A 26,156-nucleotide genomic window follows, 5' to 3' on the forward strand; every position below is an offset into this window, starting at 1 on the left:
CCGGACGGGGGGAGAACCCGGACCAGTACAGCCTTGTCCCCTCTCCTGTCCCCTCTCTGGTCCCCTCCCCCTGTGTTCCATCCACGCTCCAGGCCCCAAGGTGAAGCACGGACAGGCGAAAGGGACCCCAGACAGGACCCCGCACTCCTGGCGTTGGCCTGACCCACCCCCGTCCTCCTGACTCCTAACACCCGGGTCTGGTCCCCGCTAGTCCCTAGCACAGGGTTCTCCCTGCCATTTGTCCTCTGTTCCCCAGGACCATGGAACTGACCCCCCGATGATGTGGTCTGTGGGCCATGCGGAACAAAGCCTCAAAGCCTCAAAGCCCCGTGAGCTCCGATGGCCTCGCTGTCACCTGCGGAGCCCTCTCTGGACCGTCCCAGCCCCCGGTCCGGCCAGGCCTCCTTGCCACGGCAACCCAGGGGCCCCAGGCCTCCGTGTGCACCTCAGAGGGCCCTTAAGTACAAGATGGGAATGAAATTTCTCGAGAAGGGCCATCAGATCCCGCTTTCGGACTCCCGGCCCTAGCAAAGGAGGCCCAGGGAAGAACCAGGTGCCACACACAGTCCCCTCCTAGCTACTCGACCAAATCCGTTTCCGGGGAGACCTGAGAACCACGTGGGGCTCATACTCGGGCAATGGGCCCCCTTCCTGCAGCCGTGGGTGCCCGGAGGCATCCTCTGCGTCTGAACACAGTGTGGGCAACAGCGCCCCAAACACACAAGACAACGTCCAGCTGGAGGGCCAGTGCATCTGCGAGCTCGCCACATGCCCAGCGCTGGCTCCCGACCCCAGCAGGAGGGCGCTGAGTCCAAGCTCGAGTGTCAGGGCCTCCTGCCTGCCCCCCACCGCCTCCCTTCCAGGACCCAACCGCCCAGCTCCCGAGGGCCACACCGGGTCCCCTCCGAAAGCCCCCATGCCACCTGCTTCTGATGTTTCCACAGACCCCGAGCGGTGAGACACACACACAGGTGCCCTCGGGCTCAGGCCTGCAGGGAAGCAGGGCTATGGGGCAAGGGGAGGCCACAGGAGCCTCTAGGCCAAGCCCTCACCCACGCTCACGCTCACGAATGGCCTCATCCCACACCAGCTCACCCAATCGGCGCCCCTAACCCCGTCGGGGCCCTCACTTAGCTTCAAGTCCACAGATGCAGAGTGACCTCTGAGGCCACCCAGACCCTGCAGGCGGCAGACCCGGTGGGCACCCAGTCGTGGGGCTCAGGGCCGGCCCCCGGGAGCACAGCCACTCTCCCCAGGCAGCCGCTCACACACACCTTCAGGCCAGGTCCCGGCCCCTCCTCTCCCCCTGCTCCGCACACGAGCCCTCCTCCAGGGCAACCTCCAGGGCTAGAAGCAGTGTGGCCTCAGGGCCCTGGAAAGGGCTTCAGGATCACCAGTTTTCCCAAAGAAGAACCACAGGCAACCGAGCCGGCACCAACTGGCTTCGACCTCCCAGGACAACGAATCGCCCCCAGGACCACTGAGCACCCCTCGGAAGTTCCCCGCCTGCCCGCCTCACCCAGCATGGCCCATCCTGGGATCCCTCGCCCACAGCAGGTCCGCTGCCCCCACCAGCTCCTTCGGGACAAAGATGTCACCCTGTCCCTCCCTTCCTTCCTGTGCTAGGGCCCCACACAGAGACCCAGAAAGCGCAAAACTTTCAAAACAGGACAGTTGCGTAAATAAATTCCTGGTGCGGAAGGAAGGAGGGAGGGGATGGGAAAGGGAAGGGAGGAGGAGGACGGGAAGGAGGGAGGAGGAGGAGGGAGGACGGGGGCGGGGGAGGAGGGCTGAGGGCCCCAGGCCGCTGACTGGCCACGCCCACTGCCCCAGTAGCCCACAGTCGTGGGGTGGGGAAGGCTCCCCCGTGCTTGAGAGTCACCTACCACATCTTGGGGCTCTGCCCACCTCCCTGGGGTCCCCACAACAGGGGACACCCATTCTAGACAGGCCACCTCCCGAGGTACCAGACAGGCCATGGGGACCCGGGCGCACGTCCTATCGGCATCCCCACTAGCCTCTAGTGGTCTCTCTGGGTCGCTTGGCCTCCTTCAAACCCGGAATACTAGACCCAGTGCATGGAGCTGTGGCAGACTAAAGCCATGGCCATGTGCAGCCCTAGGAGGCTGTCCAGCATACAGCAGGTGTCCAATAACAGCTCAGTCCGTTGTCTAATAATCGAGTCCTGGGAGACACGCCTAGAGGTCACCCGGGCAGAACACAGAGACATACCCTCCCCTCTCCCTCTCAGTCTCCTGACCACAGGGAGGAGGCTGGGTGCTGCCCTGCAGAACATTCTAGAAGAGAAGCTTTCTCCTTGGGGACAGTGCATCAGAACGTGTGAGCAAACGGTCTGAGAAAAGGCACCAGCCACCCTACACATCGGCTCTGCCCCTCGTGGCCTGAGGACACCGGCGTCTTCATCTCGAGGTCGTCAGGGGTGAGCGACTCGCTGTTTGTGAAATGCACCTGCAGAGCCGTCCCGCGGGGACAGCGGGCTCCCGCACTGTGGGCTGAACACAGCGGTGTGACGTCTTCCCTAGGGACACCAACCTCCCCGACCCCGCTGACCTGACTTTGGTGAGCACTCGGGACAGGCCAGCCACTGAGGGGGGACGTTGAAATCCAAACATTTAGGGGAAATGAGTAAGAATCTTCATCTACTCTCTTGTCACAGCCCCCCCCCCCAAGGCTCTGCAGACACCACGGGGAATCACTTCTGTGCGTGTGGGAAGGAGGCACAGCAGCCCCACGGTTTCCCTGTGCCAAGTTCCTCCAAAATTAGTTTAGACGAACGATTTCCTCTATATCCAAGACAGAGAAGTGACAAGCACGTAACACGTCATCTCATCCAAGCAGCAGCGCGCCCCAGGTCTGGGATTACCCGGAGGGCTCTCCGTGGAGGTCCTTCGCCAAGCCGCGATACGCTGGCGGGATTTCATACCGGGACCTCTAAGGACACGCGAGATCGCACGTGTGGTCGGGGGACGGGGACCCTCGGATGCAGAGGGGCCAAGATAGGACTCGCAGCTCAGAGAGCACATAGCGAGCGGCCCTCTCGATCCCTTCTGCCCCTTCTAGTAAAACATCTTTGCCCAGAAAATAAGCCAAAGGCCTTCAGATCAAGGGCATTGGCCATGCTTCCCACCGGCTTCACCAAGGATGAGGGACCGGCGCGTGCACTCACCATGATGTCGCCTTTCAGCAGCTGGGCGGGCTCGATGGCGATGTAGATGCTGCTTTGGGTTTCCGGGCCCACGTTGCTTTGGGACACACAAGAAGGTAAACAATGATTTCATGATTCAAATTTCATGATTTAACAGAAAAAAACCCTTTTGAGAAAAGTGACCTCGCCACTCAAACTCAGAGAGGACACAGAATATCCCACGTGGCCCTGGGATGCCCCTCCCGGGGGTCTGGCTGGTGTGTGGACTGTGCGTGTCGGTAACAAGCTGAGCGCACGAGAGCCCAGGTGACCCCCACGTGCGGGTGGCCACGAGTCCCAACCATGACAGCAGCTCGGTCCGACCTACTTCTCACTCACGTTCTATTAACGTCCACAAAACACGTACAGTGAGCAAACAAGAAGGCAAACCAGGTAAGCCCAGAAACTCAGACAAAGTGTGAGGGCACCTGCCCGTTGCTGAAAGCACGCAGGGGAGAGAAGGCTCCCCAGAGCGAACTCTGTCACAGGACTCTGGAGTGCGAGCCTCCTCACCCTCCAGGCTCCGTGTCCACACCCCTTCCTGGAGCCAAGGTGCACCCTCCAGCCCCCGGGCACTCCCCCCTCGACACCCCGACCCCTTCCCATGGGATGGGCGGCTCGGGGAGGTGCGTTTCCCGTGAGCACAGCACTTACTAGATCCCGGACGTGTACACGGGCTGCATGGCCTGGTAGAGCTTCAGGAAGGGCCGGCACGCTGCAAGAGAGAGCTGTCCGTGAGACGCAGCACAGACAGACAGACGGGATTTTGACAAACAGCAAGACAGAGGCGACCTGGGGCAAGGTGGCCCCTGTGCTGTGTCCGCGCTTTGGGGGAACAGAGTTGGAGTCAGACCACAGAGTAGGGGACAGCGGGGCTCCCTGGGAGAGGTCCTCCTGGCCAAGGGCTCCTGCACACAGTGACCAGGACGCCTGCATGGGGCAGGGAGGGAAGGCAGACCGGGGAAGCGCAGGGTCCGGGACAGGCCACACATCTCGAGACGCTGTGTGTAGACACTCACCTCCGCCCGCGTCGAAGTTGGGAGTGCCGTGCAGGATGACAAAATGCAGGAAGAGCGGCGAGGCATTCATTTTCACCGTCCCCGACAGGAGCCCGCTGAGGAACTGCACGTACCTGCAACAGAGCGGCTCAGGGCTCCCACGGGGGCCCCCACGGCTCTGCGCCCACGCAGGGCCACGCGCGCAGGGAGACCGAGCCTGCTGTCCCGGGGCGCTGGGAGGGGACCCAGCCCCGCTGTCCACACCCAGACAGGGCTCGACCTCCAAGTCCGACCCTGGAGAGCACAGCCCGGGCACGTGACCCTGAGAGGATCCCTGGACACCCCCCCACGTGGCTGGGCACCCAATGCAGAACCACAGCTCCCATGCTGGGTCGGCACCGACACCACAAGCAGCACCTATGCCGCCAACCCAGAGCCATGCGGGCCCAGGCCACAGGGCCATCCCAGTGCCCCCAGAGCCACACAGGGTCAAGGCCACGGGGCCATCATGGTCCCCCCTACCCACAGGGGAAGGCGGGAGAGTGAAGGAGAAGACCTGCGGCAGGGCCACTCTCCCCTCACCTCCCACCCCACGGGGAGACCCCGGCCGGGCTCTGTGCCGCTCCTGGCCCTGGAAGGGCCTATCGCCAAGCAGACGTGGATTTTGGGATGAGGAAAAGGTCACCTTGAGGCTTATAACCAGCACGCCTGGCCTGTGACCAGAGAGTTCATTAAAGAACTGACCCAGCCCTCTCCTGACAGCATCACTGCTAAGAGAAGGACATATGACAAAGGTCCTCCGTGTGCTTATTTTTGTGAAGCGTGTGGACAGAATGGAGACAGCACCCTGTCCCCTCCCTCCAGCTGTGACAATCGACAGCACCCTGTCCCCTCCCTCCAGCTGTGAAAATCGACAGCACCCTGTCCCCTCCCTCCAGCTGTGACAATCGACAGCACCCTGTCCCCTCCCTCCAGCTGTGACAATCGACAGCACCCTGTCCCCTCCCTCCAGCTGTGACAATCGACAGCACCCTGTCCCCTCCCTCCAGCTGTGACAATCGACAGCACCCTGTCCCCTCCCTCCAGCTGTGACAATCACGCCCACGGCTAGTGCTTCCTGTCGACAAGCCCGAGCTCAGCATGGGGCCCTTGGCTCTGCGTGCACAGCCAGGGGCCTGCTCACCCCCAGCCCAGGACCCTGACCCTGGCAGGGTTGGGGCAGCAGCCCCAGGCAGCACATTGCCCGCCCTTAACAGTCTCCGGGGCCTACAGGCAGCTGGCTGACGACCAGCAAGTCCCCAACACAGAGCCAAGCCGCCGGCAGCCGGACCGCCACGTGCCTGCGCGCTGCTCAGTCCGCATCTGGCCAGGCTCGCAGGAGCATCGCCACGTGCTAGGGACCCTGGGCGCACAGAGCCCACGTCTCCCCTCTCTGCACCCCGGTTCCACCCCAGTGTGCACATCAGGGAGGAGAAAGGAGACGTTTCACAGTAAACCACACGGTGAACGTTCATGGATTTCCCACTGGGGCGGTCTCGTCCCGCTGTTCGCAAAAGCAGTCAGCACACGCCCAAATGCCTTGTCCAAACACACGGCCGAGTTAGGGGAGGCGGGACACGGACAGGTGACCAGGACGTCTGCTCGTGGCCACCGCGAAGCACCCGTCGGCACCAAAGGAAAGAGAATCAGTTCACGGGTGAAGACAGGAGCAGCAAGAGAGAACGGAAGGTTTGTGCCCCCAGTTCAACGGGCACACGGGGAGGAACCGCGCCCACCTGCAGCAGTAAAGGGGGTGGGAACCGGAGAGCTCCCCCAGCGCCCAGTGCAGGGGCCTGGTTCCAAACAGCTCCTCTGCCTCTCACCCTCTCCTCTCTCTCTGGAGGAAAGCAATTCCCTGCGATGACGTTTTCCACGCTTCCTCTCAACTAGCGAGAAGGTTCAGGAACCGCATGTGTTGGGGCGGGGATAGATGGCGGGACACGGGCATCACCCCTGTGCCAAAGCAGATAGAAATCTGCAGATGTCCAACACACTCCTTACCACCAGGGATGAGAGCAGAAATGCACGACTGGGAGTTTCCTCGAATTCCCCTAAACGCCGACTTGCCCCGGACACCGCTCAGATCTCCCTGAACACGTGCGTGTATCAGAGCGAGCATGACCACGTCCCGTGGTCAGCACAAGGAGTCACTGTAAGGACACATCCTTCCTTAAGGCTTCCTATCTTCCCCTCCATGGTGCTCGTGGGGGCCGCATGGATGGTGGGGAGACGAGGGCTGGGCCCCTGCAATAGGACGGGACCCAAGCTCGCCGGTTACCTAGCGCCCCCCAGCGCTCCCATCCCTGGCTGTGGCAGGAGGCCCTGTGGGAGAGCCGCCCTGCCTCCAAGCATGAGAAGCCTGGGGTGGGGGGCTGCAGCGGGCACGCTCCCTGAGGAGAGAGGAAGGGTGCCTGCTCCCCTCTGTCTACCCTGTCCCCCATGCACGTGCTCTTTGAGATACACGAAGGGTCATGTCCAGACTATAAAAATGTCAAAAGCCAAATAAAGCTATGCTGGGAACGGTCCAGCCATCAGACACAGCTGGGATCCTCGTTTCTGCAGGCCCAGTCCCTTCACCAGGCAGGGTCGGACACGGGAATGACCCCACTGGGGGCCTCCTCGGGACCCCTTCTGCCCTGCACCCCTGGGAAAGTCAGCTCACCAGCCCGGTATTAAATAAGGCTTGGAGGGGCTTGCTGCCGAGGCCCCAAGCCTCCCCGGCCACAAACCCCAGCAAGCTAATTAATTCACTCTCCCAGGAGACCCCATTGAAATGGGTTTCTTGAGCTCAGTCGAGACAGAGGCTGCACAGTGCCCCCTTGGGGCAGCGGGGACCACTGGGAGGGTCCCCATCACAGGGTCTGTCCCACAGACGCAGCCGTTCTGGGCTCCTCCAGACACATCCGAGCCAGTCATCTACCTACTCAAGAATGGTCTGTGAGCATCTCCTACTGCAGGAGCTGGGTGGACGGCCTTCCTCTCATCTCCGGGTGTAGGGAGACTCACGAGGGAAGGCAGAACAGGACTCACACCACCTTTATGCAACATAAATCCTACGGCTTTCAAAGCACCCAGACAGGAGGGGAACGTCAACGCCGTGGGCTTGCTAAGGTGAGAAAATATTTTTCCACGTTCCACAGTGTCGTGTTGCTATTTAAAAACTACCGTAAGTTGTAAGAGCAAAAAAGAAAAAACTAAGGCAAACTTCTTCCCTATTGGGTGCTGAGCATTTTGAGTGGCTGGGAAGAACAAACATCACATGATGGTCTCAACAGATTCAGAAAAAACACTAGGCAAAATACCACTTCTGTTTAGGATGGAAAGCCACAAGACAGTGGGTGTAGAAGGAGCACCCCTCCTTGTAAAAAGGCTGCCCATGGCAAGCCCACAGCTAGCATCACACTCACGTGAGAAGCTGAAAGCTTTCCCCCTGAGATCAGGAACAAGACAAGGGGGCCTGCTCTCACTGCTTTCATTCACATGGTGTCGAAGTCCCAAGCCATAGCAATCAGACAAGAAAAAGAAATAAAAGGTACGAAATCAGAAAGAAAGATTTCAAATTGTCCCAGTTTGCAAATGATGTGATATCATAGCAGAAAAGCCTAACGATTCCCCTCAAAAACCATTAGAACTAATAAATGAAATTAGTAAATTCAGAATATAAAGTTAATACATATCCTTCTGTCGCCTTACTATGGGAAAATGACGCATGACCCCAACAAGAAATGCAGAAACCAGCCCCTGACGAAAGCATCAACAAGACTGAAAATAACCTAAGGATAAAGTTAACCAAAGAGGTGAAAGACGGGCGTGCTGGAAACTATAAGACGTTGATGGAAAAAAACAGAACAAAAACGGAACAAGACACAAAGAAACGGGGAAACGTTCAATGCTCATGGAAGGGAAGAATTACACCGTTAACCTCAGTCTCTAGATTCAATGCAATCCCCATCAAAATTCCTATGGCATTTTCCACAAAGACAGAAAGAAAACCTTAAAATTTGTATGGAACTCGGGTACCCGGGTGGCTCAGCGGGTTAAGGGTCCGATTCTTGATTTCAGCTCAGGTGCTGATCTCAGGGTCATGGGACGGAGCCCCCACCCCCACCTCCCCCAGCCTGGGGCTCCCCGCTCAACAGGGAATCTGCTCGAGATTCTCTCCCTCCGCCCCTCCTAAAATAAATAAGTAAACCTTTTTTTTAAAAAAGGGCAGAAGAGGGGCGCCTGGGTGGCTCAGTGGGTTAAAGCCTCTGCCTTCGGCTCGGGTCATGATCCCAGGGTCTTGGGATCGAGCCCCACATCGGGCTCTCTGCTCAGCGGGGAGACTGCTTCCCTTCCTCTCTCTCTGCCTGCTCTCTGCCTACTTGTGATCTCTGTCTGTCAAATAAATAAATAAAATCTTAAAAAAAAAAAAAAAATCTTTAAAAAAGGGCAGAAGATCTCAATAGACATTTTTCAGAAACAGACCTGCAGACGCCCAACAGACACGTGAAGAAGCGCACAGCGTCACTCACCATCAGGGAAACACACATCCACACACGGTGAGATACGGCCTCACACCTGCCAGGACGGCTATCGTCCACACAGGAGACAACGGGTGCTGGCGAGGATGTGGAGAATTTGGACCCCTCGTGCCCTGTTGGTGGGAGTGCCCACGGGCGCAGCCACCATGGAAAACAGTAGGGAGGGTCCTCAAAAAGCTTAACGCAGGAATGCCGTACGGCCCAGTAGCCCCATGGCTGGGTTATCTACCTGGTGAAACAGAACCACTCCCTGGAAAAGACAGCTGCACCCCGGGTCCACTACAGCCACGCGGACAGTAACCCAGCTACGGGGGCAACGCACGCGTCCGTCCACGGATGGACGGGTGAAGGTGTGGGGTAGAGACGGCACAGACCACGAGTCAGCTACAAAGAAAGGATGAAATCCTGCCGTTTGCAACAGCTTGGATGGCCTGCGAGGCACTATGCGTCTCAAGATAAATGAGACAGGAAAAGACACTTACGTGTGGAATCCCCAAAAACAAAACAAATGAACCAACAAAACAAGCTCAAAAGCTCACAGATACAGAGGACAGAGCGGTGGTTGACAGAGGCAGGGTTTGCGGGATGGGCAAAGGGAGGAAGGAGGAGGGGGATGGGGAGGAGGAGGGGGAGGAGGCGGGTCTGACTGCAAACAGTCCTGGACACTGGGGACTCCCAGGACAAAAGGAGGAGGTGCCTGTGGAGGCCTGGAAACCCCTTTCCCAGATGGAAGTATCGAGGCCCAGCTCCTGACCAACAGGCCCGTGACCGGCCCTCGGGGCGTGGAACCCTCCATCTCCCGTGTGCCAGCCGCGCCCGCCGGCACCTGGGGGAGCAGATGTAGGGCTGAGCCACGGGAAAGCACCTGGCAACCGTCTTGGCAATTCTTGGCCAATTCCCCGCTGTTCGCTTTCAAGTAACAGTGCGGTGACTTCCTCAGCTGGGCCCCGACGGTGGCGTGGACTCACCTGGGGGTGCGGGGCAGGAGGAAGTCTGCTCCCCCAGGGCTCTCCGCCACCGGGACAGAGCATCTCCCAGGGGCCGAGCCCAGCTCCGGAGAGGGAGTGGTGGGCGGGCCGGGGGGCCAACGTGAGGAAAGGGCCCTGGGCCTCGGGGCGGACAGCCTAGCACAGGCGTCGGTAACCGCACACCGGCCGTGAGGCCACGTTCACTCTCGTGGTGACAGACAGAGACCACGTGGCCGGTGGGGCCCCGACCAGCCACTCGCCAGCAGGTTAGAGACACAGTTCGCCGAACCCCGGTCCCGCAGACAGAGCCCAGTCCCGACACCGCGGCGTGAGTCCACAGCCGCCCTGAGCGTGGAGGCCCCAGCGTGGAACGTGGAACACGTGGTGGGGGGGTCCTGTGTCCACCTCCCAGAGCCAGCCGGGACTCCCCGGCCACCCACACGCGCAGTGGCCCTTCTTTGCCACTGGGCACCCGCCGGGCTGGCCGGGGGAGAGGCCCCTTCCGTCTCCACTTTCTGAAACTCAGATCTCACCGAACGGTTGGCTCCGGCTCGGGGACGCATACGTACCGCTTCTGGGAAGGCTGCATTAGGGCTGAAACTTTATCGTCGTAGAACTTCTTCATTGCAAACCTGTCGAGGGCCTGGTCAGCGCTGAGGAAGTGAAGACAGAGCATCAACGCAGCATTAACCGTGGACGCTGCGGGCAGCCGGGTGACGGGGGCAGGGCCACGGTCTTGCAGGTCTGGACCACCGTCCAGCACAGCGGCTCCCTCTCTCCAGGTGGCACAGCTCCCAGGACAGCCACCCCCCAGGCCCCTTCCCCCAGGCGGGCACGGGACTGGCATCCCAAACTGCCCCATTGCCACGCCGGCCCCACGACAGCAGGGAAGGAGCAGAGGACTGTGCGTGAGTGTCGGGATCCCCAGGGTTTGGGGCACACCTGTTAACACTGCCCTTAGTGACCACCAGCAAGCCCCGCGGGCCAGCTCGGGACCCACAGGGAGTCACGACCCTCAGCAAGCCTGGGGGGGGGGGTTGTCACACAGCGGTGACCACCCACGAGCAGAGTGTGCTCAACAGGACCCTCGGGAAACCCCACACCTGGGCGTTCACGGTCTGGGTGATCTGACGGCTTGTCCCACATCGTGGGACACGGACGTGAGAGGTCACAGCAACCGAGTCTTGCTCGAGCCCAGAGCTTCCCAGACAACCTGATGGGAGCTGGGTTCTCCCCGCACAGAGTGCACGCACGCGGCCCTGCGGAACACGGGGATCCACTGCGTGCACTTGTCCTGGGCTGCGCTGGGGGGGGGCGGGGGAGGGGGAAGGCTGTCCTAGAGAGAAGGTCCCCTCCCCTGCAGCACCGAGCCCTCACCATTATCGAGGGTGCATGTTTTAAGCTGAAAAGGGTGCTTCCACACAGCCTCACTTGCAAGCGTTCCTCTTCCCGGAGCTCACAGGTCTCACTAAATGCTGACAATGTATTTCTGGCTCGTGTGTGTGTGAGTGAGTGAGTGTGAGTGTGTGTGTGTGTGTGTGTGTGTGTATGTTCGTTCAGGAATAACGTCACCGTCAGCATTAATATTCCCGCTGATGGTCACCCCGATCACCCGTCTCCAGGGTGCCGACCCAAGAAACTTCCTCCTCCTTCTCGGTTTCTCCTCTCGGAGGCCATCCCAAGCATGGCTCACGACAGAGGTCTTAGAGATGCGAGCTCCCCCTGACGGCTTCTGGGAATGCCACCGATCAAGGACACACAAACGTGTGAGAGGCTGGTCGCCACGGCGGGCTTGGAGCAGGGAATCAGGAGACGCTGCCTCGATGGGCACACACCAGCCCCGTGCCTAATGACCTAACGCCGCCTCCATGCTTGGGGGCTGGGCCCCCTCCACGCGGCCGGTCGGGCGGCACATCCGGGAAAGTGCAGTGATTGAGAAGAACAGGGCCGAGGGGCGCTGCCGTGGCCGAAACGTGAGGGCGACCCGAGCAGATCGGCCAGGATGCGATCTCGGTAGGCCCGTCTGGGCTCCGCAGGGGGACTCGGCGGGAGCAGCCACCTCGGGCTCTGGCACACACACAAACCCTCATTATCACCCAGAAGGGCTCTGGGTTTCACGGGGGCTCGGGTTTCCTCCCGGGCCAGCCCCAGCTCCGCCGTCTGTGTTCAGAAAAAACACTTGGGAAGTCAGACTCCACTCCTCGCTGCTGGAAAGGACAGGATCTCCCGGCTAATGTGAACGGCCCCGCGCACGTCCTCGGAACGGAGCGGCCCTGCCTCCCAGGGCGGCCACTGAGACGACGGGGTGAACGCGCACCCACAAAGGACGATGTTTCTGGACCGGATTTCAGTGTGAGTGAGAGGCGAGCTCAGGGCGCATGCCTCTGGGGGCACCCTGCGTCCGGGAGACCCTGCGCCGCCCCAGCACCTGCAGGCTGCCCCGGCCTCGCTGCCCCTGCCGGCCCAGCCTCCCGTGAGCAGGTTCCCTACAGCTGCTCCACCTATCCTGGGGGCCCGATGGGAACAGGCGTCCCACTCACGGGCCGGGAGACCAAGAGCAGGCCTGAGCCTCGGGTCTGTCCTCTGTACGGTGCGAGCGTGACAGCGGCCCCCAGGTCACTCAGGGGGGATGGAGGGAGAAAAGCCCAACCCGCAAAGTACTTCCCAGAGACCCAGGGCTCATGAGGCCACTCAGCTTCACAGGGCACGAGGTGCCCAGTGAGACCGCGTGGGCCTTGCCTTTGGTACGGTCACGTCCACCCCTGCGGTGTGTCAGAGAAGGACGGCACGCTCACTGCGCTTCCGACGCCGCCACGGAAGACGCCAGTGCGAGGCAGACACAGGGCGCACCCACAGCTGGGGCAGCTCCCGGCCGAAACCCCACCCCATCCCAGACCTCCCGATGCCCCCGGCCACACAGACGCCCCGCGTACCTGGCCGACACGTTGGTGAAGTGCATGTAGGAGGATATGACCACGCCGATGCGTCCCTTTCCACCCTGCGGGAGACAGAAGAGGGACTCGGGTTCTCTCGACTCCTGCGGCAGCGGCAGAAGGCTCGCTCGGTCCGCGCGGGACGACAAAGAACTCGTGTTGTCGGGGGAGCCACGGCCAGCTTCCTCGGGTCCCCGTGCCGGGGAACAGCAGCACTGAGCCCAGCAGGCAGCAGGCACACCTGGGGCATCCGTGGGCCCCTCGAGGGCAGGTCTATAGAGAGGCGGCCACCCAGCTAATCAGGTCCCACCGGGGCCACGAGAACATGCAGGGAGGAAGCACTTAGCGTGACTTCACTACAGGTGACGGGGCCTAACGCCCACCCCACAGGCTGAGGGGTCTGAGAGCTGTGCACGCCGCGCAGAGGGCCCAGAGGGCATCACAACTGCCACCTGCCACCACCAGCCTGGCCCTGCCCAGTTCCACGGGGACCACGGCCCCAACATGCGGGGCTCAGCCCGTGACCACAGACATGTACAAGCTGGACGGGGAAGCCACCAGCACCGCAGGCCACGGGAACCACGGGACCCATGGGAGAGGGTGTGCGGAAGCACCACGGCCATGACAGGCCACCCGCGTCCAGGGCCACGGACTGCCACCTTCTGGAACATTCTGCCATGACCCAGATCGATGGTCGGCAAACCCCAGTGCACAAGCCACTTCTGCCCACCCCACGTCCAGCAACCTGTGAGCAAGGCCGTGTCGTGTTTTAGGACAACTGAAGAAAAATCAAGAGTCAAAATACCCCTCCTTGCCACACGGCAAACACGGAAAGCCCAACCATGACCATGTGTGTGACGGGAACATGCCACACCTGTCTGCCCAGGCGCCTCGGGGCCAGATCCACAGGCAACGGCACGGGCAAGCACTTACAAGACCCTGCAGCCCCCAGAGCCCAAAATATTTGCAGTCTGGGTTTTTCACGAGGAGTTAATGGCCCGGCCATGGGCGTGCGCGTCCCCACGTCTGTCCTGGAAAAGAAACAGCGAAGCAGGGGCGCCTGGGTGGCCCAGTGGGTTAAAGCCTCGGCCTTCGGCTCAGGTGATGATCTCAGGGTCCTGGGATTGACCCCGCATTGGGCTCTCTGCTCAGCAGGGAGCGTGCTTCCTCCTCTCTCTCTGCCTGCCTCTCTTCCCACTTGTGATCTTTGTCAAATAAATTAAAAAAACAAAAACAAAAACAAAAAAAAAAACAGCGGAGCAAATCCAGGCCGTGACCTCCACCAGAGCACACGCCTCTCCATGGTGTGCACATGGGGCGCACGGACACACAGCCCGTTCCTTCCCGTGCGGCTACTAGTCCGCTATGAGGAAACGTCTCCCCGACCATGCCGGGCATGCGTGGGGCCACGAGGCTGTCACACCCAGGCAGTCCCTGTGTCTGTGGTGACCCTGAGAGGCTGAACTCCAGCAGGACGTCAGGACCGTGGACGGCACCGCTGCGGCACAGGGGACCACACCTTCCGGAAGACCCACACAGGCTATGTCTGCTCAGCCAGTCGCCCGTGGGCAGGTGGAGGCGAGGGGGTCCAGTGCAAAGCCACACATACGCGCTCTGTGCAGCGGACCGGAGGGCAGGGCCGTCCCCGTGCTGGGCCAGGGTCTGCCTCCCTGCGGCCGGGGACCACCTCCGCTCCCGTTCCTGGCGCGCATGGAAGGAAGCACACCTTCTGCAGAGCTCACGGGTTTGCACAAATGATCCTGATCTCACCCCTCCACGAACTAGATGAACTTCTGTTAATGCCGACACTGGAAGTTCACGTTGAGTGAGGACTCCTCACTCGTGGCACGTTTTCTAGAACATCTCGGAAAGGGCTTGCATGTCCCCAGAACGAAGCAAAAAGGGAGCAAGTAGTTTCCAAGAACTCCTGATATGTTCCCAGTAACTCCCGCTAACAAGACTTATCCCGGGGCGCCTGGGGGGCTCCGTCGGGTAAGTGTCTGCCTTCGGCTCAGGTCAGGATCCCGGGGTCCTGGGATCAAGTCCTGCATCAGGCTCCCCACTCAGCAGGGAGCCTGCTTCCCCCTCCTCCTTGTGCACATGCACGCTCTCTCTCTCAAATAAACAAATACAATCTTTAATTTAAAAAAAAAAAAAAAAAAGGCTTGTCTAGGGAGCCAAGCATTGGGTAGGACCACACATGGTTCGGAGATCTCTCTGCAGTGAGTCTGTCACCTGTGACACAGACACTGTAAGCGACACTATAACCGACTTCATTAAAAAGTGAAGTTGATGACCAAAATGGGACAAGTCGTTAAGAGGAGCCTCCCGGGGTCCAGCACTGAAGAACCTTCCGGGGGCCCAGGTGGCAGCGGCCAGGGAAAGCAGGACCTGAGCCAGGTCCACCAGACTGCTCCGGTCCCTGCTGGGGACTGCTGCTCAGAAAGCCTTGTGCACTGAGCTCCGGGGGGAGCATCCCCAGAAGCACCAGGCCAGGCCTGATGGAAAGCAGTTGGCTTTAACTGACAAGAACTGGTTTAAGAATCAAAGAGAAAGCCTAGCTGCTTTTGAAGTTTGCACCAAAACATAAATCCAGAGAGAAGATCCTTAGTATAAAGCCACCCTGGAAGGCTCCAGTGAACGTAATTTCATAAGCAAACGAATGGGGAGCCTGGCTGTTTGCTGGAGAAAGTAAGCAAGTCGGGTGTGAGCAGAAGCAGGGAGAGGAGAGAAGGAAACGCCACGCTCGTTCGTGGGCACCTGCCGGGCTCTGCTGGGAGCCAAGGGGCCCGCTGCACACCGCGACCAAGGCCCGCCGCCGTCCTGCAGCCCTCACGCAAGCGGCTCTCAGAACCCCTGGGGGACAGAGGCGCAGACAGCCCAGCACAGCTCGAGGGGAAGGGTCTCACCCACTAAACTAAATCCAAGGCGATGGGTTTTCCTGCAGCTTTTTAATGTGAGAAGATCTGAAAAAGACATTTCAAGAAGAAAATAGAACACATTGGAGAAGTGGAGAGAGTCCCTGGGACACGGTGTGTAACGGACAAAGTGAGGAGGGGCCCCTTCCTTCTGGGAGCACTGTCCTTCCCCAAGGTGGCCCCCCCACGCTGCACCAGCGCACGGTGGGTCTGCGGAAACCACCGTCCTCACGGAGCACCCAGCCCCTGGGCTTCCCCACTCAGGACGCCGGCGTTCCGTCCAGCCTCGCTCTCCACCCATCAGACCCGAGGACCGGGAAGCACAGGACGGCAGCAAGAAGGCAGAGGAGGAAGAGGAGAGCTCCCGGGAGGTCGGAGGTCAGGTGCGGCCGGCTCCAGCCACACTGCCGGGGCAACCAAGTCCCGTCCCCCTCAAGCGGCCAGCTGGGTAGCACCACGTGTTCGCAGCTAATGGCATCCTTCCCCCAGGCTCAGGTGGACCGAGTATAAGCAGGAGTCAGACAGCATCCTAACAGCGTCCTGCTCCTTCTCCAAAGGGCTTTCCGGAAAAAACAAATCGCATCCAGATAAAATGTTTCACCACCGTCCACGCCTTCCGTTCATTTAAAAGTGTCCAAGTATGCGTTCCGTGCCCCCAGGCCAGATCCGCACGTGCGCGTGGAAGGTGGTCCCCGCGGGACCCGGCGGCCCTGCCCCCCAGCCCAGCACCGAGAGGCACTCACCCTACAGTGGATGACGACCACGTGCTGGGGGTCGCTGTTCAGCCAGGTCTCCTGCGCCTTGCAGATGGTGCACACCTGGTCCAGGGGCGGCGCGTGCAGCTCCGGCCAGCCCACGTCCAGGATCTGCAATGAGAGACGGGCTCTGTCTCTACGAAGACCCTTCACGTGCCGGCAAGCAATGCTGCCGCATGTTCCCTCCCTAAGGCCACCTGGGAGCTGTGGCCGGGCGCCTTCCCTGGAAGGGGACGGGGGGGGGGGGGTATTATGTTGCCCCCGTGAGACGTCCGTGCCCGTCTTATCTGCTGTCCTGCAGCTGGGACGGCAACCCGAGAAAGGGCTTGCAGTGCCACTAATGGGGCACAGCTCGTGGGGCGGGCAGAGGCCCGGCCAGATCTGAAACAGGAGTTCTTGGTCGGAGCTGGTGCCAAAATTCCTCAGTGCAGACTAAAATCAGAGCTTGGGAAAATGCAGGGGGCCGTTCCCCATGCACCGCGCAGGAGACGTCCCAGAGAGCAGCCCAGCCCGCGTGCTCAAGGCAAACACACTCCTCTCAGGACAGGAGCGCGCCCACGAGGGAAGCACCCTGAGCCTGGTTATAGCTCAGAGAAAGAAGAGAGACCGTCTTCACCGCGTGACACAGAATACAGTGTCTGTGCATGGGAGTAGCCCCCCACCCGAGCCACCGGACACCCTCCAGCGCCCCCGCCCGGAAGCCTGCCTAGCGATGCAAAATGCATTCTATTCTACCTTAGTTTTTTTAAGGGGGGGTGGGCAGAGCTCTCTTCTGTGAAAGTAGTAGAAACAGTGCAAAATGATGGGAAAACTACAGAAAAATCCCAGGGAGCTAAAAAATACCACATATCCCTTCCACCACGTAGGGTAACAGCTTTAACACTCAGAAATCCCTTAGATTTTTTCTGTGTAGTTGAGCAGAGCTGGGATGCTATCATACGGGACCTCTAGGGCCTGCTTTATTAACTGGCATTAAAACAGGCAATTCACCAACGCACCACACTCTGACTCCAGCGGCGGCCGGACATTCTGACATACGGCACGCACACACTACACGCACCGTAGCTCACACGCACGCACAAGCTTAAAGCCCTCCCTAAATCTTTACAAGAAAGATGAACGCACAGAGGGGAGAGCGTGACGGGTGGTAGGAGGGAGACCCCGGCAGTGGAAATGTCTGGTGCATCCCGCCAGCCTCGGCCTCCGGCATCAACGCGTTACTACGAGTTAATGCGTGGTGCTCCCACTGCAGAAGACTGGGGCTATGTGGGGTCTCTCTGTATATTTTTGCAACGTCCCGTAAATCTAATTAATTCAAATGAAAGAAATTAACACGGGCACCTCGCTGGCTTAGTCAGTAGAACATGTGACTCTTGATCTCAGGGTGGTGAGTTCAAGCCCCACGCTGGGGCAGAGATTGCTTAGGAAAAAAAACAACAACTCAAAAACAAAAACAACCCACAGATAAGAGTTCCCGATACCCCTTAGGACATCACGTGCCACAGAGACTTGAACTGCTTTGCACAAGCAGATACGCCTCAGGGATGCTTGACAAAACCCAGAAAGTAAAGGGCTAAGGTCGTACCTTTGGGTTGAGCTTCGTAAGGTCATATCTCTTTTCGGAAAGGTTTAACACCTGTGAAGGGCAAAGAAAGAGCCATCAGACAAGTTCACGACCTTGGAGGTCAAAGAGGAAAGTGTTCACATTTCCCACGCCGTCTGCCTTCAAGGCACTGCGGAGTCTGAAAGATTGAAACTCACTGGAAATGTTATTGTCACGGAATGAAACCCAAACAGAATACATGGGGACGGCGGACGGAATTGTGGCAGGGGTGGGGCGGGCAGGAAGCCGGGCTTGCTGGGGGGGACGGGGCAGTGAGGGCCAGAGCCGGTGGGGACCCCACCATGCACACTGCAGCAGCCAGGGGCCTGGGGGAGGAGATCAGCTCCCCTTACGGCCCAGACAGTGGAGCTCTAGGGCCTGTCCAGGTCTGCTTGGGGCACACGGCTCTGCCCTAGCCTGGGTCCACAGCCCTTCTAATTGGACCAAGCTGCTGCCCAGACCCGTGGGCCACAGGCCCGGTCCCGTTTAAGGACCAGGTCCCTGCCATCTGGCGCCAGGGAACGGAGTGGGAGGGAAGACAGGTGCAGGGACCAGGAGCGTGCTGACCCCTGGGCCAGAGGAAGGAGGGTGTGCCTGCAGAGCAGATGGCCTGGGGCAGAAGGGCAGCCGTCCCAAAGATGCCAGGCCCCAGGCAGACGTCTCGGTTCTGGGCTGCAACGCGCTTTCCCTGGCTGCCATTAGGTCATGCCGAGGACTGGCATGATGCTGGAAAGTGGCAGGCTCTCTGGGGCCAGGAGAGTGCGGCTCGGGCCGGCATGACCGCTTGGGGCCAGACTGACCATTTGGGGCCGGCAGTGACCGCTCGGGCCACACTGCCCTCTCAGGGCCAGCACTGCCCACTTGGGGGCCGGTACTGACCGCTCGGGGCCGGCACTGACCTTCTCGGCCAGCACGGATCATTCAGGCCACACTGACCGCTCCCGACCAGCACCCGCTGCTGGGACGGAGGCGTGGCCCCCTTGGATCCACTCTGCCTCTGGGCCACTCTCGCAGACAGCCATGTGGTCATACCAGACGGTGGCAACCACGGCTTATCGGGCAGGGCAAAGGTCAGCAGCTTCACCAGATAAGGAGGCCGTGTGGGGGCAGGTGCAGACAAGGTGTGGGGACTGTCATTCAGTGCACGGTCACACCGGGACAACCCAGGGCCGTTGCACAGGGGCCGCCACCGCGGGAGTGCACTGGGCAGCCAGGGGACACACGGGACTCTGGCCCACACTTCTTTGGGGGCTCCCTCTTACCAGGGCATGTGGGTCCCCAGGGCAGAGAGGCTTCCAGGACCCCACCCTCTGTCCTCAGGGTTCAGGCCAACAGGAGGGAAAGGCTGGGCTTTGACACCGGGGATGCTGGATGCTTTGACACCACTGGGGCCGACGGGTCTGTCTGATGCAGAACGCCGGCCACAGCAGGGGGGCTGCCCACCCTCAGGCGCCCAGGGGCAGCGGCCACGGGCAGGCGCAGCAGATGGCACGGCAGACAAGAGGCTCGGTGGGAGGGAGTCCCAGAGCACCTCCGTGAAACCGGGCGCCCGGAGGACCAGATGCACAGAGGCGTGGGACCACGTCCCCCCACGGGCTTAGCAGCCTCCCCAAGACCCTTGGTGACCTCTTCATATTTCTGGTAACTCAGTGTCTCCCCAAGTACGGTGCTCTGTGTCCCCTGACTGTCCCCGTGCTCCCTGGCTCCCCTGTCCTCCTGCTCAGTGCCCTCCCCCACTCACCAGGTAGTTGTCCCCATGCTTGGACCTCAGCATCCGTGTCACCTCCTGCAGGTTGTGCAGGTAGGACTCCTCGGAGCAGCCGGCGGGGAAGGACACGGCGATGATGCGCTCAGTGATGTAGGTGAGGTCCAGCTCGCGTCCGTCTTCCATGGTGCGGCTCAGCCCCGCGGGCCTAGGAACAGGGTCAGGAGCGGGGTCAGGAGCGGGACCAGGGCCAGTCCCCAGAGCAGCGGACGGGTCGGCCTCTGCACACACAGATCACACAGGAGCCCGCGTGTCCTCTTCCGTGCAAGCATGGCTGTGTGCAGGCTCTCTGCTGAGGACACCCGGGTGCTGGGGGTGGGGGCGGGGGGACAGCAGGTGGGAGGGCAGGGGTGCAGAAGCAGAAGGGTGGAGAGCAGGACCGCCAAGTGCTCCCATCCTACAGCGGGGAGGGCCTGGCGAGGCCAGGACGGGGCCTCCTACCCACAGAGCCCCGGCTGCACCTGCATCACAGGATGGTGCTGTGGGGACCATGGTCGAGAGCCGTCCCTCCTCCCCCACCTCCATCTTCCTCCTCCTCTTCCTCCTCCCCCTCCGGGAGGAGGCCCTCCTCCGGGAGGGTGGTTGGGGACGAGATGCCAGGTCAACCCCAATGGGGTGATGCCCCATGGCAAAACCACGGGGAGACACAGGACACACACAGGACGCTGGTTTGGGCCCAAACAGAGCCCACGAGCTCTGGGGGTTTGCGGCTGTCGCCTATTACCGCCTCTCTCCTCTGCGTTTCTCTCCTGACTTTGGAAAAATTCAGAAACATACAAAACCACTTCACAAACCACTACGTACCCATCACCCAACTTCCAAACGACCCCACGTGCCCCCCAACGTCCCTGCTACCTCCGCCAGCTGTTTGCTTTAAAAAACCCCAGACGCTCTACAGCTTCGTGTATAAATACGTTAGCATTTCTTTCTAAAAGACAGACACTTTTTAGAAATACCTACGAGGTCATTATCAGACCCGAGACAAGGAATATCACCAGACCCCCAGGTCATAAACTTGATTTTCAAAGCTGATTTATTCACATCAGGAGGCAGACGATCACAGAGATTTTTGTTCTACCTTACGCGCTACAGAGGGATGCGAGAGGGTTCCGATTGCTTTCAAAAAAGGAACCAGGTGTTTGAAACCCTGATCTGAAAAGTCATAATGCGGATTTTCCACCAACCGCAGCCCCTGAGGGACAGCCCCGTGGAGCGCGGGCTGCGGCCATCCCAGCAAGCACCTGCCGGGGCACAGGCCGGCAGAGTTCCGTGCACATGCCGGGTTCGGCCCACGAACGCCCCCAGCGGGCACGAGCACAGCGAAGCCACAGCCATGTCTGGAAAGAGCTGCTTCCCCACAATCTGGGCTTTAAGGCCGGGAGGCTGAGTCCCGAAAAAGAAAGTCGATAAAGAAAAACTTGACATGTAACACGTTTGAACATCTTCCTAAAGTAAAAAAACAAAACAAAACCAGAAGTACGATGACCACAGAATAAAGTAACACCAAGCTCAGGGTCTCCCTGCCAGGTCTGACCCCGGGCGGGCACACACGGAACGAGCTACCGACGGTGCTGGCCACTCACCTGGGTGGTCTGGAACGGCAGAGGGCAGCGGACGGTGCAGAAGCCCCCGGAGCCTGCAAACGACAAAGCACGGGTCATTCTTGGTCCCCTGTCACCAGCCTGCAGCCCGCAGTCTGCCAAGAAGGAAGGACACGGCCTGTCCTAGTTGAGTCACAGGTGGGAAGTCAATGTGGTGGCCACAGGCTCATCTTAAGGCCAGGGAGGGTCTCTGGCACATCGGGGCATCTCAGCCCGGGGACTGCGGACTCCCAGCCACACGCTCCCTGAACCCCCAGTGGGACGGGATTCATGGCGGGACGGACCCACCTGCGGCCCCCGGCAAGCGGCCCTCGGCAGAGGTGTGTGCCGGTCCCCCTCTCTATACAAGTGGTACTCAACCAAGGTCACGGTTACCATTAACTTAGCCACTTGTATTTACTTGGGAAAAAAAAGTAGTGAGTACGTCAACGGTTTAAGAAGCCTTCCAGCAGGGGAAACCCTCAGCTTGTGCCGAGTTTACAACTTCCACGACCCTTCCGTGTGCATGTGTGTTAACGCGACACGCTGGCCGTGCATACAGCATTTCGGGAGACACACCCGGCAACCGCAGGAGTAGGAATCCCCTCCCCCATTCCAGAAATGGGGAAAACAAGGCTCAAGAGGTGTGCAAGGCTTTGCCCGAGATGGCAGAGGCGGGAGAGCCCTTCCCACGATGCAGCAGCTCCTCTCTCGGGCCCGTTCCAAGTCCCAGCCCCGCTCTGCGGACCAGCCAGAGCGCTCGTCAGAAGTGGGGGTGATGCTGGGAGCGTGCATGGCAGGACGCCCAGATCTCACAGACCTCCCTCCTGCTCCCCATCGGCCCCAGACCTGGGGAGCCCTTCACAGGCTCGGACACCCCACATCACCAGCGCGTCACTGGGCACCTGGCTCAGCCTGGCTCCGGAGTGAAAGGAAGACGCCAAGAAAGACTCCGGAGGCCCCTTCGGGAATGGAGACGGCACGCCCCAGAAGTCACACCAAGCTGTGCCTAAGCCAACGGCAAACCAGACGCCATGATCCGGGACCCCAGGCAGAGACGGGACCCAGAGGGTGCCCTCCTCTGTGCACAGGACGCGTAGAGAGCTTGCCCGGTGGATGCGCGCCTCTCCTGCATGTGCCCTTACAGATGAGTCTGGGGGCTGACAGAGCCCGCTCCCTCGGTGCCTGGACCCTGAGCGGCATAGGACAGTGGCCCCCCAGGAGGTCAGGGAGGCTGGACCCACTCTCCCCAAAGCAGCCCTGAGGCCTGCTGGCTGGGTTCCAGCCAGGCCCCCCAAGAATCCCCGCCCACATCCCTTGGATATGGATGGATGGCAGACAGAGGCTAGGACACAGACGCACGGATACGTGCATGGAAGGTAGACCACTGAACACACCCACACACTCATGCGCACACGCGCGTGCACATACACACACATACACACACACAGCGAGATGGGAAGGCAGGGCCTGCCTACCCTCCCGTCACCTCTCATGCCTACCTGCCCTCACTCCGCTGTGCCCGAGGCCGAGTTAGACTGAACAGAAGCGCACAGACTGAGAACCAGCAGACACGGTCCACGCACGTGAGTGTGTGGACAGAGCACAGATACCTTTCCAACGTCCCCATCACCCAAGTGGATGACGGGCCACTCACCGCCCACACCCCCAGCCTGGCGGCGAGGCCATATGCCACCCGTCAGTGACAGCCGCAGCTCAGCCTGGAGGGGCTGAGGGTCTCTGCAGTGAAGGGGTCACCTGAAGGGAATGTGTCTTGGGCACAGCACAGCCAGTACCCGAACCCTGAAATGGAATCATTCTGCACCTTGGGGACAACAAGGGGGTAGGCGTGGCCACAACAGGTGCACGCAGGGGCGGAGTGACAGGAGGGTTTCCGAGGACAGAGGCAAAGCCAGCCCCGGACCATGGTTCACCGTTCCTCCAGCACCGTGTCCTCTGAGGGCTGGCTGAGGTCGGCAAGCGCAGACACGCCTGGGGACACCCGGCTCCTGGCAGGAACCTGGGGAAAGCAGATGGGACCGTCCTCGCCCCCCAGCCCGGGAAACGGGCCCTCGGGAAGACGGTGCTGTGTGCAGAGCCACATAGCGGAGTTGCGAGGGCCACTTCTGACACCCAGCTCAGGACCCCGTCAATCCTGCAGCCCCGGCGGCCTGCAGGTCGACTTGACGGGGCACGACTTTGCCACACACGGCGCTGGTCGGAGGGGACACGAGGCTACCCTCTCTGGGCACCTTCACGCAGAGGCAAAGACTCTACCTGCTCTCAGGGTTCACAAACCAGGTGCCCCTTCATACACCACAGCGCAGTTTGTGGTTTAGGAATGACCCGGAAACCAACTTACTAACAGTCTCCCTCGCTCCCCAGAACCCTACACCCCAGCCTTATCCAGGAGGCCCCAGGCCTCCCGAGCTGCATGTTTCTCCTGGGGCTTCCGCAAGAAGACAGCGGCCTACCCGCCTCCCTGGGAAACCTCCCAAGGACACGCCACCCTGCAGGGACCTCACCACGTGTGCAGAGACAACAGGTGCCTCCTGCACGCGCGTCTGGTCCCCACTTGCCTCAGCCCGGCCCCGCCCCCTTCACCCCCGGCCGCTTTGGCACACGCTTACCGCAGCCTGCAACTCCAAAAGGCCCTAGAAACCCGAAGGCAGGGGCGGGGGGTGCCCGTGGAATCTGGGGCCAAGGTCACACCTGCACCAGGCCAACCGCAAAGCACGCACTGCCCCTCCCCCCGCCGTGTCTCCGAAAAGGAGCTCCTCCGCTGGCCCCCAAAGCGGTCCTGGGCCCCTGTGACGTCCCCAGCCTCCCTGGCCATGTGGGGAAGCCTCCGTGGTCCAGGACGCACCAGCAAGCAGCAAAGTGGGCATCCCACCAGGTAAGGACTCGTGCCGTCAGCCCAGGGGAGCTCTCTTGATCAACACACTTTTGCAATTACCGATCCTCATCTCCTTGGCTAATGGTGTGATTTTATATAAGAAACAAGCCCAGCAAGACCAGCTTTTGCAGCCGTGGGACATCAGCCCACGCCCATATTTCAGGAGGGGACAGGGACTGGAGGGGCGCACCTGAGAGTGTGAGGAGAGCACAAATACCTTTCCAACGCCCCCCTCACCCAAGTGGATGACTTGGGTCCACGCCCGTATTTCAGGATGGCGACAGGGACCGGTGGGGAGATCTGCATGCGGACACAACTGTCTTACGAAGGAAGGCCCACGGAGCCTGGGGCTCGCTTCCGAGTCAGTTACCCCGGGGCGGAAAGCAGGCCCAGTGCCTGTTCTTGGGAGGAGCTGGTCCAGGCTTTGTCAAGGGACGAGGCTCCTCGGACGATGCAGGCTCTGCCGCTGTGCGCCCCGTGACCGTGACTGGGTCCTTCACCTGGCCTAGCCTCAGCCACACTCCTTGTCTTTCTAGCACAGGAACCCCATCCCCTACCTCACCTGGGGGTAAGGGACCAGGAAGGGCTGGCACGCAGGGCCCGTCCTCCAGAACCCCTCCCCCACAGTGCCCCATCCTCCAGAACCCCACCTTGCAGGACCCCGTCCTCAGGGCACCGTTCTCATACCCAGTGGGTAACTCCAGAACACCTGGGGACGCTGCCCACATACCACCGGGAAACCATGGCTTCGCGTCTCATAACCGGGCCCCCTTCTAAGAGGACAGGCCCATGGAAGGAAGGCGGGGGCTCCAACTGGGACCCAGAGCCCCGCCCGCTGTAGGACTGATCCCTGATCTTGTAGGGGACCTGATGAGCAAGATGTCGGGGAGACTGTTACCCCCTCCCCCTCCCCATGGGCACCCCGGGTCTGCAGCTCGGGGATGCCCAAAGTTGGGCCATGTGGCACAAGACGAATGTCCTGAAGGCCTTACTGTACGTCCTGTAGGCCTGAGCTTCAGGAAACAGCCCACAGGGCACTGGGGTCGGGGCACCACATTCCCAACTAAAGGGACCACAGTCCAGGCTAAAAGACACGATGTGTGGCTGTCCCAGCACAGCTCTGGAGCCGCCCCTGATCGCTCGCATGGGCTTCCGGGAAAAGGGACGTTGGGCAAACGTCTGCACCCATGCCTCGTGGCGGGCAGAGCACGGAGGACCACCTGCCAGGCTTACAGAAGGACCCGGCTCCGGGGGCAGGGGTGGGGAGGGCAGCGAGGACACGCGAGCCCCGCGTGGGCAGACGGAGGGAGGATGCTGACAGCAAGCCCCCATCACCCAGTGGGTGGAGCCACAGCACACTTTTCTGGGCAGCTGTGACCGCAGGACCATGCCGGGACTCTGAGGCTCCCGCTCTGTGACCGTGGGCAGGCACCTCGGGCTCCTCATCCACGAAATGGGTGGCTAGGTGCAGCAAGCCGTCTGCAGGGGCGTGTGGGGCAGAGCAGGGCCAGCGAGGAGCAAATACATCGTTAGCATCTGCGATTCCCATGGGTTCTCCGGCAAACCAGGATGGAACAGACCTGTCTAACGAGACTCACGCCCTGGGCAGTGTCCTCACGGCGGCAGGGAGGGGCCTGCCCCCGCGCGACAGGCTGGCGTGGGCACCAGTCGTACGGGTGGACGGGAGCCAATGCTGGTGCCGTGCGCCCATGCCCCACCACTGTGGGCAAAGGGTGGATACCCCCCTCTCTCCACCCCTGCCCCACAGCCCTCCTTCCAGTCCCCCCCAGCACACTCCACCCCTCCTGCTCCAGGACCTTTGCACATGCTCTACAGGCCTGAAACACTCCCCACCCACTTAGGCCAGCCTCGCCTGGTTAGCTCCTATTAATCCTAGACCTCTCCGCTCACACGCCGCCTCCCCAGCAAAGCAACCCCTGATCCCTGGTCCAGCTGACATGTCCTGTGAGGGC

General features: G+C 60.7%; 1 protein-coding gene across 4 annotated transcripts in view; it reads right to left on the reverse strand.

The window, feature by feature from the left end:
• TNS3 (tensin 3) overlaps window positions 1-26,156 on the reverse strand; it is a 161,788-nt gene that overhangs the window by 85,754 nt on the left and 49,878 nt on the right. For all 4 annotated transcript variants that reach the window (XM_080819043.1, XM_080819040.1, XM_080819041.1 and 1 more), the window contains 9 exons: window positions 21,291-21,343; window positions 19,684-19,855; window positions 17,925-17,975; window positions 16,328-16,450; window positions 12,667-12,731; window positions 10,303-10,386; window positions 4,225-4,337; window positions 3,860-3,920; window positions 3,188-3,263 (listed from right to left, as the gene is read on the reverse strand). In XM_080819043.1, coding sequence (XP_080675169.1) covers window positions 3,188-3,263; window positions 3,860-3,920; window positions 4,225-4,337; window positions 10,303-10,386; window positions 12,667-12,731; window positions 16,328-16,450; window positions 17,925-17,975; window positions 19,684-19,833 — 723 coding nt within the window. In that variant the 5' untranslated portion in view covers window positions 19,834-19,855; window positions 21,291-21,343. The remainder of the gene's footprint in view (window positions 1-3,187; window positions 3,264-3,859; window positions 3,921-4,224; window positions 4,338-10,302; window positions 10,387-12,666; window positions 12,732-16,327; window positions 16,451-17,924; window positions 17,976-19,683; window positions 19,856-21,290; window positions 21,344-26,156) is intronic.

This window comes from Martes martes (genome assembly GCF_963455335.1).
Source record: "Martes martes genome assembly, chromosome: 11".
NCBI classification, from domain to species: Eukaryota; Metazoa; Chordata; class Mammalia; order Carnivora; family Mustelidae; genus Martes; species Martes martes.